Source organism: Gymnoscopelus braueri, assembly GCF_963280865.1.
Source record: "Gymnoscopelus braueri genome assembly, chromosome: 16".
Lineage (NCBI taxonomy): Eukaryota > Metazoa > Chordata > Actinopteri > Myctophiformes > Myctophidae > Gymnoscopelus > Gymnoscopelus braueri.
The window spans coordinates 1,803,414-1,819,800 of record NC_137616.1 but is presented as its reverse complement, the minus strand read 5'-3'; the positions used below and the strand labels follow the sequence as shown (position 1 = coordinate 1,819,800).

Genomic DNA, 16,387 nt, shown 5'->3' with positions numbered 1-16,387 from the left:
CTGCAACATCAGTTTCAGTCACAAACAAGAGCCCTGTCATGTCCAAGGCCTTAGTTCCTAATGATCATCTGACAGTGGTACAACTCTTAATATTCCATAAAGTCTGTTGTAATTCCTGACAAGCTAAACGATATCGAAAGTTGTACTAACTAACGGGGGTTCGAGTTGTACTAACTAACTGAGGTTAACTGAGGAGGACACCAGGGAGCAAAGTAAAGCTAAAGATAACTTATGGCTTGATCAGAGGCCAGGATGAGTCACGGCATCAATATTTGGTGAGGCAGCCAGAGCAAAAAGACCTGTGTCCTCCATTAAAAGGATTTGCTATCCCCGTGCTTGTTGATTCTCCAATGGTGCAGCAAGGTACATAGTTTAAAGCACATTTTTGGTAGAGGTTTGGTTGTATTACCCTGCCACGACGAGTCCCACAGACACTGCAGCCACCAAACAGCCACTTGAAATAGGATAATACTGCAGAAAAGCTGATGACACAGATATCTGCACATCTGGACACGGTCACAATGAAACAAATGAACGGCAGCCAATGATAAAAAACGACATCATTCAAATTCGTGATGTACATTGCTGTGCTACACAATGTTACTGAAACCCATGCTATTCTGAAGGGACAACAGATGGATAAATGTTGCACAGAGCATAGCAAACTCTGACCATCTTGACACATCTCTAATGTGCTTTGTAATATGGTGTACTTGTTCCTCACAAGACCAATGACCCGTTCAACATGGATCCGAACTGCTGCTCAGTCCCCTCGTTGTCTCAAGTTCACATGGGTGCAGTTGCTTTTTCCCTTTAGTGAAGTCAGTTATTTTGAGATGAGCACAGTGTTAAGGCCAGGGAGTGTATCATACCATATCCCACTATGAGAATGAATATTAATTTTGATTATGTCTTGTGCTGTCATGCAACAGTTTTGTAAGATCTATCATATGTCAATACAATGGTAATCATATTGACAGATTGATTGATATAGTGTCTCTATGAAACAATAATGTAATTAAAAACAGACACAGTCACTACTTGAGGTGCATTGCTATGCACGATGATAATGTAACTGATGTTAACCATGACTCCTAATGATTTGTTTTGATGTACTTAGTTTTACCCATTTTGGGTTATTTATATGGTATTGGGTTATTTTTGGTTATTGTTGTACCCAAGTAATACCCAAGTATATTATTTGTTTACCTACATTGCCTTTGGGCACAATCCACTTTTACAATGTGTAGTTCATTTGACTGAAAGAAACTACTATAATGGCGGCCGTGAGCGGTGAACGCGCGACGCGTCTATCTATTGGTTGAAGCCTACGTCTCACGTCTGACGTCACTATCTGTATCCGGAAGTGTTTTGGCGCACGCTCCACTCAAACAGAGCAGCAGAGCGTCGAGAGCGATCCGGCGACCCAAATGAAAAGAAAAGGTTTGTATATCTTTTATATCTATAAAGTCACATTGTCTGTGTTACGTTAGTTAACAGTACCTATAACATCAAGAAGTCTATATTTCCCCTATTGATCGAGCCCAGAGTTAGTTGGTTTGGCTCAATGGCTAATGTGGCTAACTATTATGCTAACATGGACCTAACATTTCCATTGGCTTAGCGTTCGTTTTAAAGACAAGATAATTCTGATATTCTGACGTTTCTGGTTGCATTTAAAACGTAGCAACTGGTGCTTTTCAACTCCCAAATGTTGCATGTCTCCCAAAAAATAATGTTGGTTAGGTAACTTGTGAGTAGTGGAGTGGTGGGAACCTGGTATGGATGTCTGTCTGTAGCCTTAAAGTCACAACTGCTGCAGCAACTGAACATTTGTTCAAAGATTGTTGGACAACCACTTCAGAGGCTCTATACATCTACGTATAATGACAGTATGATAAGGTTGGCAAGGAATATCACTTCAAACACTAGCCATGCTTTGTATGGAGAATATAGGTTGCTGCCTTCAGGAAGGAGATACAGTGTTCCTACATACAATAAGGTCAAACTGAAGAGGTCCTTTGTCCATCAGACGACATTGAGGCTTAATCAGGAGTTGTAGGCTTGGGGTAGGCTGAGAGGTGGACATTGCTCTTGTCTTTGTATGTCTTTATGTATGTATTTTGTTTTGTTTTGTTTTCTTGTGTCATGTCAAATGTGTGTACTGTTTATTGTTTATTGTTGCATACATGGCTGCTGGGTCGCAAGACAAATTTCAGTGTGAACTGACAATAAAGTATTATCGTATCGTATAAATACTCAAATGTTTTACTTAGTAAATGTATCAATACTGCAATGTACAAGTAAAAGTCCAGAATTCAAAATGTACTTGAGTAAAGGTACAAGTATTGGCATCAAAAAGTACTTAAATTACCAAAAGTAAAAGTACTCAAATGTTTACATGCTACAAATAGATTATGAAAAATACTTACAGTAAACCCAGAATGTTGTAACCCTCCTCCTCCTAATCCCTCAGTCAAAATAGTGCATTGAATGCAACTAGGACTGCAACTATCGATAATTGTTATAGTGATTATTCTAAGGATTACTTTTTCGATTAACCAAAGTTGTTTTATTTTTTATATATTGTCAAATGGATCTTTTATAATCAATTCAATCGATAGTTCAATTAACCGTTGCACCCCTAAAAGCAACCAATAGATGCATCTCATGTACTGTATAGCATGTTCCACTGTTCTTCTGTATCTTGTACACATTATGTCCATCCATTTATCTGTGCCAGATCTATGGAACGCCAACCCCTATGAGTGCCTGCCGCTGTCATACCAACCTTGAACAAGATGGCCACTGTCATGCAAGAGGGAGAGTATGACTCAGAGAAGCCTCAGAACCAAGTAAAAAAAAATTACATTTATATTCAACAGGGTACTATTGAGGTAGAAGATGTTTAAAGTGGTAGTATTGAAAATGGAAGCAAGACAGACTATGTTTTTTCTCTTTTACAGTATGTTTTAGGCATTCGTTAAGTAGGCATTCGTTAAATCCATGGTTACTACCAAAGAATATGGATTTAAGTTAAAAGCAAACAGTGCCGTGACTACACATGTACATGTTCTAACACACACTGTGTTCAACATGGCTTCCCCTTCAGTTTTGCATCATCAAATTACTCTAACTGAAGCAGGGCCTTGTTTTTCAACCCAGTTTTAGATGTTGTTGTTTTTGTCATTTCCCAGAACTATCCACCAGTGGAGCTGCGTACAGCAGCTCTGAGAGCAGAGATCACTGATGCAGAGGGTCTTGGTATGAAGCTGGAGGACAGAGAGACCGGAGCTTAAGAAGTCACTTAAGATCAAGGTAGGGACAGTCTGTGGTTAGAAATGGTGTTTCAATGTAAATTTGTGCGTTAATTAGTTTAATCACCTGACCATTAGCTTAAGTTCTCAAGTGGGACTTGTCTGACACTCACTATACAATCTATACAAGTGTTTTGTATAAGCGGACCCTCAGTCCACTCAGGATTTTGTAATCGGATAAGTGAAGTAACGTCCTAAAGTGTTCAGTCTGTCATAAAAGATAAAGAGTCATTGTGATCCCAACTCTAGTGTCTGGATCCAATCCAGACACTAGAGAATCCAGAGAATATTAGTACAGAACTAGAAGAGTGGTTTAAAAATTAAGTGTAAATAAATGGAGGTGATTTTGTGTTTTCCAGGGAGAGGAGCTGAGCGAGGCCAGCGCTTGAGTCTGCTGGAGAAGAAGCTGGACATCTCATCCAAAGACGCAGATGAACGTGTGGAGAAGATACAGACGCGACTAGATGAGACCCAGACACTGCTCAAGAAGAAAGAAGTAGGATTGTTTTTCAAAACATGCACTTGCATGTGAGCTGTAGTAATTGTAAGACAATCACATATAGGCTCAAGCCCTATAGTCTCAATATACACACCACTCATAATTGACTGAAGGCAAATGTACGTAATTCTAAAATATTCATCCATATACAAGCCATGACTAGAAGTAAATGCAACACTCAAATACACGCTTAAAGTAAGTAATAGGTGCTCTGGTCTGCTGTAAAACGCTTTCAATTAAATAAACTTTCACAAATTGTGAAATCGTTCTTGCCACTGATGGAAGTGATTCAGCATTTTGGAGATATATTTTTCTCTGATGTTTATTATCAGTCTGCTCCATAACAGCATCTTTTTTCTTAGGGGGGTTTGAGGAAACCATGGATGCTCTGCAGGCCGACATTGACCAACTGGAATCCGAGAAGGCAGAGCTGAAGCTGTGCATCAACAGCCAATCAAAGATGCCCATCGACGGGCTGAGAGGAACATCCCCATCAGGCATAGCTTCCATTGTCTCAGGGATGTTGGGAGGTGAGGGTCGGAAATCAATGTGACATTCATTGTATTGTCTTCGTTTGGCACATACAGTACAAAGATATACTTTAAAATACCTAGTTACTAACTTAGTTATGTGGTGAAAGATGAAGTCAGACCCAGGTGCTGATTAAAGTATTAAAATGATGATTGAAATGATTTTATTAATAACGGGGTGGCAGTGGCTCAGGGGTAGAGTAGCCGTGTATAGGGAACTGGAAACCGCAAGGTTCCCAGTTCGATCCCGGGTTGAGGGTTCCCCCAAAGTTAGTGTCGAAGTGTCGTTGAGCAAGACATTGAACCCCTAATTGCTCCCGATGAGCAGGTTGGTGCCTTGCATGGTTTCCTCTGCCATCGGTGTGTGAATGGGTGAATGTAATGCACAATCTATGTAAAGTGCTTTGGATAAAAAAAAATCTACGTGACCCTAACGCCCCTATGTGACAACGCCAAACCCTAGCGTGTCTCTATATCTCTTCTTTCCTTTCCGTCTCTGCACCTCCTCAGGGGCGGCCTTTCCTATGTTTCACCCGTTTCAATTGAAACGGGCCCCGAACCTCAGGGGGCCCCCGAATTTAAAAAAAAAAAAAAAAAAAAAAAAAGTTTAGATTTTTTTTTTTTTTTTTTTTCAAAATATTTTTTTTCAAATGTTTTTATTATTATATATATTTTTTAAAATATTATTATATATATTTTTTAATCGCATGATCGCATCGCATCCCAGTCCGGGGCCCCTGGCTGACTTCCTTGAATTGCATGCAATAATTGGATACAAATTATTCATCCTGACAGCCTCACGCCACTAGTTGGCAGCAGCTAATAATCACTGGTGTTTGTTTTGACCGGACAGTGCCCTCCAGCTGTCAGCCTGCCAGTCAAGGTGTTGTTGTTTTGTTGCGGTGAATGGTGACAGACAGTGAGTGATGGTGTCTAGTGTCTGATGACAGCAGCAAAATGAAACGCACATATGCAAGTGGTGCTTCAAAGCGTAAACTCATAGAAAAGAGAGAAAAAAAAAAAGATAGCCTCCCAAAGTTAACCTCGTTTTTTGGTCCAGCTGCTTCAAAATCACAAAAAAAAGACTTGCCAACGGCTGCAGCACCCGGTCCGTCACAGGCTCAGCATGATGGTGAATCTGGTGATGATGTCGATAGCCAACAAATAACTGTAACTGTGCAGTCTGTGCCTAGTACTACAGATAGCCAAACAACTTCTATCCTGCCTATTGACAATGACAGTAACAGTGCAAGCGAACCAGAAGATGCTGTAGCTGTCAATCAAAACCAAGTAAATGAGAATCCTACTACTGAAACAGATGGCGATAAGGAACCCGAACCCCATCATGATGATGACAATCAAACTGAGAGTGAGACAGGTGAGGAAGACGACACCACCACCACCATTCCAAACAGGGAGAAATTCCCTTTTACAGAGACCGACCTGGCGCACTGGCCAATGCATATTACCAGTGACCAACGGGCCGATATTGTTAGGAGAGGTCCCGTCCAGTTAGAGGATATTGATTTTCCACAGAGCCGTGGTGGTGCCGGTGGAGATGATGATGGTGATGGCGGTGGGGATAAAAGCAAATCACGCCGTCGTTTTACCAAGGACAGATATTATATGCATATGCAAAACGGAGAAACCATTCGCAGGTCATGGTTAGTTTATTCACAATCATCCGATTCAGTGTTCTGTTTCTGCTGTACCCTATTTGGCAAGCGAAGTCATAGTAGTCTCACATGCGGAGGTTTTAGAACATGGGAGAGACTCACCCTCACTCTCAAAGACCATGAGAAGTCAAATGCGCACCGTGCCAACATGGATAGCTGGCGTGAGCTTGAGAGGCGCCTGAAGACGCACAGCGCAATTGACAATACATACTTAGAATTACGCATGTTAGAAAAGGCACACTGGAATGATGTAATGAAGAGAGTAGCCTCTAGGCCATAGTATTTCACCTTGCCAAAGGAAACCTTGCCTTCCGTGGCCATAATTCCAACCTACATGAGCCAAGTAATGGGAACTTTCTAAGTATAGTGGAGATGATTTCTGAGTTCGACCCAGTGATGAGTGAACACATCAGGCGAGCAGACAGCAGAGAAATAGCTGACCACTACCTGGGAAAAACAATTCAAAACGAGTTAATCACACTCATTGCAGACCAGACACTGAAAATAGTAACAAAGAGAGTGAAAAAGTCACATTACTACTCTGTGATAATGGACTGCACCCCCGATGTTTCACACACAGCAGCTCTCTGTGTCACTGCGCATCGTGACATGTGAAGACGATGTCGGGGCTACTATCAACGAGCATTTTACAGGATTCTTACCAGTGCTTGACACCACAGGTGAAGGCCTAACAGATGTTTTCTTAGAGCATATGGAGAATTTGGGATTGGAGATCTCACAATGCAGGGGGCAAGCATATGATAACGGAAGCAATATGCGGGGGAAAAATAGTGGCGTGCAGAAGAGGGTGATTGATATTAATAAAAAGGCACTGTTCATGCCGTGTGCCAGCCACACTCTAAACCTAGTGATCGTAGATGCTGCCAAATCAACGATAGAATCTGTGAGCTTCTTTGGAGTGCTCCAACGCCTATACACAATATTCAGCGCATCAGTACAAAGATGGGATATTTTCAAGGAGAACGTCCCAAGTTTGACACTCAAGGCCATATCCAATACACGATGGGAATGCCGTGTGGACAGCGTAAAAGTACTGCGTTACCACCTTGGTGATGTTGGCAATGCGCTCCTCTCACTGGTTGATCATGCCACAAAGAAACGGGACGGTGAAACCGCGTCTGCAGCCAGAGGCCTAGAAAAGGAGATCATATCATGGAAATTCCTGGTGACCATTATAATATGGTACAACGTTTTATACGAGGTGAATCGCGTCAGTAAGCTGCTCCAGGGCCCAAACGTGGGAATCGAAGTGCTACAGGGCGAGACAGAACATGTTCTAAAATTCCTCAAGGAATACAGAGAGAAGGGCTTCTCATCTGCACAAACAGATGCCAGAGACATAGCTGAAGAGTTAGAGATTCCAATGGAATTCCCCACTGTACGAATAAAAAAACCAAAACGCCAGTTCCCATATGAGTCCCAAAATGTGGACCCTTCCCTCACTGTGACACCTGCTGAACGGTTCAAGAGAGAGGTTTTCCTCCCCATGCTGGATTCTGCCATCACAGGCGTTAGCGAGCGCTTCAAGCTGATGGAGTCGTTTCATAGTCTATTCGGCTTCATTTATGGAAGACAGGGAATGGAAAAGGCTATTAAAAGCCACACACTGAAAGACAGCTGCGCAAACATGGAGAGGACACTTGGCGATGTGGATGCTGAGGACCTTGAGCGCGAGGTGTCGGCTGCAGTCAGAGCTGTTCCAAAGAATGAAAAGACCGGCATGGAGTTTCTTAACTACATATACAAAAACAATTTAGTTGACAATTATCCCAACCTCAGCATTGCTCTGCGACTCATGCTGACAGTTCCTGTGACAGTAGCGAGTGGAGAGAGAAGTTTCTCACGTTTAAAGCTGATCAAAACACATCTGAGATCAACCATGCTCCAGGAGCGTCTGTCAGCTCTTGCTCAGATTTCAATTGAGCACGAAGTAACGGCCACACTGAAAAAAGACGAACTTATCAGCATATTCGCAGCACTCAAGAATAGGAAGGTGGCGTTCTAGAGACGGATCGCATCACAGATTGAATCAACGGTAAGTCAACTTTTTTGTTATTTATTACAAATAATAAACTACTCATTTAACACCTCGCTCTCAATCTCTTTAGAAGCCGACATATGATATTATACTCCCACTAATTGTAATTTCTTTTCTCTCTCCCATTGATTCACTCCTCCTTTGTCTCTCGCTGTCTTTCTCTCCAGGCCTTCACTTGAGCAAGCCACCCATATACCTTTGTCTTGTAGTTGAGAGAGAGCTCTCCAAGGTGCTGAAAAAAAGCTTTTTGTCGTGTTCAATGTGGCTGCCACTAAGTAAAATAATTGTTTAATTCAGCTGCTGACTGTTGTGTTTTCTTTATACTTGGCTGTTGAATGTGCTGTGGTGGTGATGATTTTCCATTCTAAATGTAAATGATAGAATTTAGAGTTAGAGTATTGCTTGTTAACTTGTTAACTAGGCTCCATCGCAGACTTGCAGAGTCAGACGTTCTGGGAATCTCCAGCGATGATGTGGTGGTGTATAATCAATTTACCTCGCCCCAAAACACAGTCGCCCCCGGGCAAATCCGGCGGTATTCACATTCACCTGTTATTCCTAAACAACTTAACCTCAGTAAACTATAACCTAAATTTTTTTTAATAATATTTGAAAAAATATATATAATAATAACAACATTTAAAAAAAAATCTAAAAAATTATTTTGAAAAAAAAAAAAAAAAAAAAAAATCTTAACTTTTTTTTTTTTTTCTGGGGGTGGGGGGGTGCATAGGGGGCCACATATTAGCTCTTGAAACGGGCCCCCAGATCACTAAGGCCGCCCCTGCACCTCCTTATAACTTACAGAAGAACAAAAAGATACCTGCACACTGAAGTCATACTGGCTTCTGTCACTTCATGCTGTAGTTGTGAATGAATGAATGAATGAATGAATGAATGAATGAATGAATGAATGATTTTATTTACGTGTCATGCCACCTCGTGGCCCATCCCTCATGGGATTATATGACACCTTTTCAGACAGTTACAATATTCACAAAAATATTTTCATATACTGGTTACCGGTATTGCTGATCATGTACAACAATTGACCGAACAAAACAAAACAAAACAAAATATAACATGATTTGTCTCCTAGATGTCTCCTACTGGCTGTACAATGCTTTTTTCCTCATATCCCAGGCTTTCTCCAGGTAGTTTGCCAGTTTAAATACATCGTTTTCAAATAAGCAGTTAATAAGTTGTGAGTCATTGATGTCCAATATATCAGCATAGTTAACATTCTTAAACAACTCTTCACGGACCCTACAATAAAAAGGACAATACAAAACGAAATGATACTCATTTTCTATTTCATTTAGATCACACATTTGGCAGATTCGATCTTCTTCATCCAACCCAACATAGCGACCTGTTTCAATGTAAAGTGGCAGTATACCTCCTCTAATCTGAGCACAGAGTGATCTTCTTTTCTTTGGTAGGTTAAATAAAACATAGTTTTCGGTGTAATAATCATGTTTAATTTGTCGATATGTACGTAATTTTGGTTTACTCCAGATCTCTTCTGCCCAAGTATGTTTGACCTTATCAAAAATATTCTCCATTAGAGTTACAATATTAACTTTTTGTGATCTGATAAACACATCTTCAGCTCCATATACATAGAACATATCGCGTATGTCCTCCATCCAAGGTCCATTCTGTTGTTTGTCCCAGTTAAATACTTTCTTTGTTAATCTATTATCATTCATGTCAACTAATCTGTTCCACAACCTGGCGGTGCAGACCTTCCATCGGACCTCACTAGGTTCCCATCCCATGTCTCCTGAGACAGCTGCCATTGGTGCATATTTATGTACACCCATGAAATATCGAAGGGCTCTGTTATGTACAGCTATACTCTTAGGGAATCTCCCATGACCCCATACCCCAGCCCCATAGTCTAGAACTGGGCAAACACAAGCCTGATAAAGTGTTGTATAGGTACGGAAACCAACATCTTTGAGTGCCTTGATTTTGCCAATGACTCCTCCTAGTGCTCTGCCTGCAGACTCAGAGAGGACTGTGGAACCATGAACAAAATTCATATGCTCATCAACATAAAAACCTAAATATTTATAAGAGTTTACAAAATTAATCTTTTTCTCACCAACATAAAACTGATGATTACTAATGGGAGTTAGAGAGCTTCTAAAATGTACCACATTTGTTTTCTTTTCATTTATGGACATTCTCCATTTTTTACACCACTCATTAGTGCGACATAGCATTTTTTGCATATCATATTCATTTTCGGACATTAAAAGAATATCATCTGCGTACAAAAGTATACTCACTGCAACTTCCCCACATTGCACACCACAGTTTAGTGACTTAATTGTACATGCTAGATCGTTAATATAAACTGCAAATAAAGTAGGCGAGAGATTATCTCCTTGTTTAACTCCCAGGGGTGTTGGGAACCAATCTGTACAAAATTCATTTATTTTAACACAAGCTACAGGTGCGCTGTATAATGATTGTAGTGATTTGTAAAACTTTCCATTCACTCCATATTCTAACAGTCTGCACCAGAGTAAGTCCCTATTAACAAAATCAAACGCTTTTTTGAAATCAATAAAACAAGTAAATGTGGGTTTCCTCTCATCTAACCTGGTCCTTATTATTGTACATAGTGAATAAAGATGGTCAATGCAAGCTCTATCTTTGCGGAACCCATTTTGTTCATCTACGAGTAGGTGTCTTTCCTCTAGATGGAACATTAGCCTGTCATTGAGTATAGAGGAGTATAACTTATAGACTGTGCTCAACAGGCTGATCCCTCTATAATTAAGAGGCACCCTAGGATCATCACTTTTAAAAATAGGGGTTATAATGGATCTGAACCACACAGAGGGAATTTTGCCCATTTCAAAGCATTTCTTAAACAAAATATGCAGAGTGTGAGATAGCATTGGCGATTTCAAAACCTCATATGGCAGATTTTCTATGCCTGTGGCTTTTCCTTTCTTTGCTTTATTAATGGCCAACTGGACTTCTTCTATGGTCAGCTCAGTGTTAAGATCGTCATTACAAGGCTGAACCTCCAGTGCCATCCTACACTCTTGCGAGGCTTTTGCAGAACATCTCTCTTTGTGAAATGTTTCATCAAAACTTGATGCATCATCATAGAAAAGACCTTTAAAATCCATTTCCCACCTTTTAATAACCTGTGATGGCTCATTAACTAGATTACCATCATGCCCCAACACTTCCATAGGGATTTTCTTTGTCCTTATTGGGCCCAGTTTGTTAATTTCCTTCCAGAACAGTTGTGGGTTTGAAGTTTGAATCCTTTCAAAATTCAATATCTGTCCCCTTTGATCAGCTCTTTTATTTTTCCTGTAGGTTTTATCAAATACACACTGACACTCTTTAAATGTTTTCAATAGGTTCTTTTTTGCAGACTGTGTGCCTACATATTTCAAGAATGAGTGCTCTGCCTTATGCATAGCCTGCCATAGATGCTGGAGCTCTTCATTCCAATAGGGTTTCCTAGTGTATTTGGTTTTTTTTCTTGTATTACTATTGTGGCTACTACTTGTATTCTCTTTTCCCACATTTTCGTGGATAAGTTTACAAAAATGATCATACCACTTATCCAGGCCCTCTTGATTTACGTGACTACTCTGTAAACTCTCATTCAATATCAGTAATTCTGATTGATTCCTCTCTGATTTTAAAAAGTTTTGCGGTAGTTTCCTACATACCTTCCCTTTAGAATAAGGTAGAGCCATTTGAGGAGCTGCCTCATACTGGTTAATCACTGCCCTTGTCTGGAATTCTAGAAATAAAAATGAGTGGTCAGGAAGCCTACTCCGCTCTCCAATTAATTCTACACAATCTGCATTATCCACCAATTGAGTTGGAGTGATCACCTCAAAAGAAATACAAGACTGCAAGCAGTCATGTGGTACCAATATGTAGTCAACCACAGCTTTTCCTTTAGTTGACACAGATGTATAGTTATCTTTGAGGGGGCAGATTCTGCCATTAACAATACAGAATTTGGAGTCTCTCAGAAATTCAATTAATGATTCTCCATGTTTATTAATACCTGCATCTAATGGGACTCTCATTGGGACTTCATCAATCTCTTTTACATAATCATATAGTCCGCCCACCCGACTGTTCAGGTCACCACATACATAAATAGCATCAGCTTCTGAACATAAATATATCTGACTCAGGAGATGACTGTAAACAACAGACGCATTTCTCCCCCACACAGACATTTCGGATGGAATATAACATGTAAACACCACAAATGTATATCCAGATTTTAGATGTGAAAACTGAAGGCCTAGAATTCCTTCGTGATTATACATTACATTCACTTTATATGATTTTATCAAACCGTGACTCACACAGAGTTGTTGTCTATTCTTTTAAATCGGACTACCTCAAATACTAACCAGTGTGTTTTTCTCTTGCATGCCAAAGATTCTCAATACTTAATTCCTAGATGTACATTCCTAGATGTACACTGGATTTCGTTGAACGAACTCATGTCAACACAATGTTTTTGCATAACCCAAAAAGTTTTTCAGTGTTTTTCCAGGTCTTGTGCTGATAACTAATATCTCTTATCCCCACAGCAGGCATGGTGTCAGGTACAGGATCAGGGGTGCAGGTGATGTTCTCTCCACTGCTGACTCAGCAGATTGAGGCTCAGAGACTCTGCATCAAACAACTGAAGAATGAGAACAACAGGCTCAAGGTGAGTCAGTGTCTTTAACGTGTCTTCTTCATTTAAACTTTATTTAACCAGACAGGTTATTTCGAACAGTTTTGTTCTTAATAACCGTTCTTTCACCAGAAATTAGTGTGTTCCATAGACTTGGGCCGGTGGGGGGCATGACATTGGACTGTAATGATTATGGCTGTTAGTATCTTGACTTGCACACTTAAGCTTGTAACTTATTTTTATGGTTCACACATATAACATTTTAGTGGCAAAGTGGTGAGTGAAATACTCACACTATAGAGCCTATGGTCTCCATATTCCCTCTTCCCATCGAATCAGGAGAAGCTCTCTCATAGCATCATGCCGGAAAAGGGGCAAAGATTTGAGTGTCTACCTGGGAGTTATGTTTTCATCACTGCCGATCGGAGCTAATAAATAATGTACCTACTGCAGAGTTATTATATCCCAGGAGCTGATTGTAACCTTTACCAGTAAAGATAAAAGCTAGATGTTAGTGGAGTTTTGGTACAGTGGGAAAGGGGCTTAAGTGTATTGAGGACAGAATGCTACCTAACCAGAAGCCACGGTATTTGTCTGTATCTACTACAAGCTTTGAGCTGTCCTTTGCAGTACTCTGAGGGGAGCAGATTTCTAACTGCCAAACCACATGACCTTTGTTTTGTAGGCGTTTAATACAAGGTTTAGTATTCTGAAGGCTTGTGACTTTAAAACAAAATGCTGGTTGGCCCAACTGAGCACAGGTGCCTCGGAAGCACTAGTACTGGCTTTAGTTTCAAGTTGCAGGTGTATATAACATGAATATTGCTAAATAGACATTCCAATTTAATTGCTTACTCATTAGGGCCTGGACATGTTTCCCAATTACTAATTGCTGTGGCAACATAATATGACACAGAAAGTGTTCTAATGCAGATGCATATTCATGTAACGATAACATGATTTGTTTTGTTCTATTCTCCTCCCTGAAGGCTGAGAAGATGCGTGCCCAAATCAAATGGCCTCTCTGCCCCCCCTCCATTTGCCCAAGCTGCCCTCCAAAGATGGAGGCCGACCGGAGTCGGTCTGACGAGCTGCTGGAGACGCTGCTGCAGATGACAAAGTGGTGGACATCACCGGGAAAACTCCAGGTACTCTACATGTGGTGGAATATGTTGGTGTTTTAGGAAGGACCGTACAGGAAAGTGTTATATGGGAGAAATCAGAGGTGCTTTAGGTCCTGTTCTGTTTGTTTTACAGATCAATCCTCATCTCTGAATTCCGCTATGGAAAGGTGAAAGCCAACAGCGTGATCAACCGCTACATCGCAACCCTGCTGCTGCTACAGGAGGAGGAGGAAGACACTGGTGCAGCTGGTGATCCTGTGATAGGCCTGGAAGAGGTGCAGCGCCTGAGCCATGCTGATGCCCTGGAACGTGTCCTGCAGATCATTCCCATGCTGCAGAGCACCACCAACCTCACTGACAGCCTGAGTGCTGCCATGCTCAAGGTCTGTCATTGGGAGATTATATTCTACCGCTAATTTACTTATTTTTTCTTATTAGCTGGATACGTTCATCATTCGACTATTGATTATTACAAAGGGCTCCTAGATTTATGTCCGTTTCAGTCAGCCTTTTGTTACAGATGGTGATTGTAAAATATTTTTATCAAGCCCTGTTGCATGCTTTTGTGATGCAGCTCAGTCCCTATAACTATGAGAGGATTGAAGTTGTGCTCAAGATCATACAGACAGCTGATGAGTCAGATATGGATTTTTTCAGAGATTAGTGCAGTTAACGTAATCACTTGATGTCTGCAAAAAAAAAAAAAGCACCTTAAATTTACATCCATATCAGATCTAATCTGTGCATTTAATGTTGTGTCTTATGCCAAGACTTGTGCCAAGACGATGATGGAGTATATCCACTGCATACAGAACCTAGAGTGGGCTGCTGCCACGGCCATCAGGATTGCTCATGAACTGCCCCCCAGGTCTTATCTGTCTGTATAATAATAATAAAAAAGATACAACACTGATGTGTCCAAATTTGTGCATCAGTAGATGCTTTTTGTTTATGTAAAACTCTGGGAGTGGGAGTACCGGTGGGTGACTACCACGAAGAGCGTGGTGACATCTGGAGAGACGGAGGGCCTCTGTGTTTTACAGTATACAGATATAACTTTAACTCTCGATAAAGCAACTGTTAATTCCAAAATGTAAGATACTTTGTTTTACAATACCCGACTCTGTCTTTCGCACCACTACCTGAAGGCCGTTTCATCCACAGCCAGCACCTTCCTGGCATTTTTGCTTCCAGTAGCTGGACCCTACGTTGAGAGTAATGCAGAGTCAAGATACCACATTTAAATAGGTGCTCATTTACTAATGACACTAATTTCAGATCATTTTAATTACAACATTCAGCAATGCATATATGACCACAAATGACACGAGGATTGACCTGTAAAACAAACAATAGTTAAGTAAACCAAGCTAAGACAACATGTAGTCTACACTGCAGTGAATCATGTTGTCTAGCGACAGACCAAAGTGAGACTTATGCACTTGACAGACTTTATGCTGCTTTGAGAAACATGGGATTATGGGATTAAACTAACGCATTAAAGTAACTGTTTTCCCATTCCTGTTCCCTGTTATACATTATAGTTCCTAAGTACAGTAACCAGTTTAAAGTTACTAAAGTTAAAAAATGGCATTACTTGGGTGAGGCCTTCACTTAAATCTGTCATGCACGTCCCAGCAGAGTGATTCAAATTCAACGGCTAAGAAGTATCATACAGTAGTAGCTCTCACTCTCGATAAAGCATCTGTTAATTCCAAAATTTCAGATCTTTTGTTATCCAAGACCTGACTGTTATGTGCGTGCACATATTAACACCTCAGTCTACAGTCTTTCTATGCTTATGTGTTCACTAATTTTTATTTGTCCTAGTGTCTATGCTGACCTGGTGATTAGAGCCTGACTCTATAAAGAGGACGGAGCTGTAGCCAGCTCTCGGCTATTCCCCCCAGCACCCCAGCAGAGCACAAGAGTTTATTGGTTCCCTTGACTATTTGTACTTTCTTTATTTCAGTTACGATCAGCTGATTGTAAGTGTTTTTAATGTTTGGTATGATTTTCGTTATTGGTTAGTTTGTACTTTGTGTTTTGGTAGTTCATGGGAGTCTGGTGAAAGGACACAATTGTAACTTTCATTAGAAATATAAATAAAGATTCTTTATTTAACTGCTGTCCCTTCAGACTCGGTGATTTCATTTCCCATAGAGTGTGAGGACGTAGTAGTCTTCGTTTGCCACCTTCACCTTCTCGACGATGACAGGGAGTACTGCTTCTGCTTCGACAAAAGGACCCGCAGATTAACATGTATTTGTCCACAGACCCCCATCTGATAAGATTTGGTTTTAAATATACTTATTTTCAGGTTTGTGTTTGCTAACAATGTGTGTTCATATAATTTATACACTAGTCTTGACTTTCTGTTCTGATTCAGATTACACAAACTAGGTATACCACCTGTTTGATGAATGTAACCGATATAGGGTGATGAGTTAAACAAAGGGGCTTTGAGGAATGTTCAGGATGATCTTATACAAGAC

The 16,387-nt window shown here is 40.6% G+C and overlaps 1 protein-coding gene across 3 annotated transcripts; it reads left to right on the top strand.

Annotated features, from left to right (window-relative positions):
- The first annotated feature begins 1,425 nt into the window (after positions 1-1,425).
- On the top strand, positions 1,426-14,748 carry LOC308103479 (dynactin subunit 1-like). 3 transcript variants are annotated; one of them, XM_080453455.1, is made up of 8 exons: positions 1,426-1,443; positions 2,744-2,855; positions 3,198-3,318; positions 3,677-3,813; positions 4,179-4,346; positions 12,680-12,801; positions 13,758-13,916; positions 14,026-14,748. In XM_080453455.1, exons 5-8 carry the CDS (start codon positions 4,196-4,198, stop codon positions 14,041-14,043), a joined length of 450 nt encoding a protein of 149 aa, XP_080309581.1. In that variant the 5' UTR covers positions 1,426-1,443; positions 2,744-2,855; positions 3,198-3,318; positions 3,677-3,813; positions 4,179-4,195; the 3' UTR covers positions 14,044-14,748. The 3 variants fall into 3 exon arrangements, with proteins under 3 accessions (XP_080309581.1, XP_080309579.1, XP_080309580.1); XM_080453453.1 differs by lacking the exon at positions 1,426-1,443 and having other exon boundaries at positions 2,477-2,855; positions 4,179-4,352; XM_080453454.1 differs by lacking the exons at positions 1,426-1,443; positions 2,744-2,855 and having other exon boundaries at positions 3,008-3,318; positions 4,179-4,352.
- Positions 14,749-16,387: the final 1,639 nt, after the last annotated feature.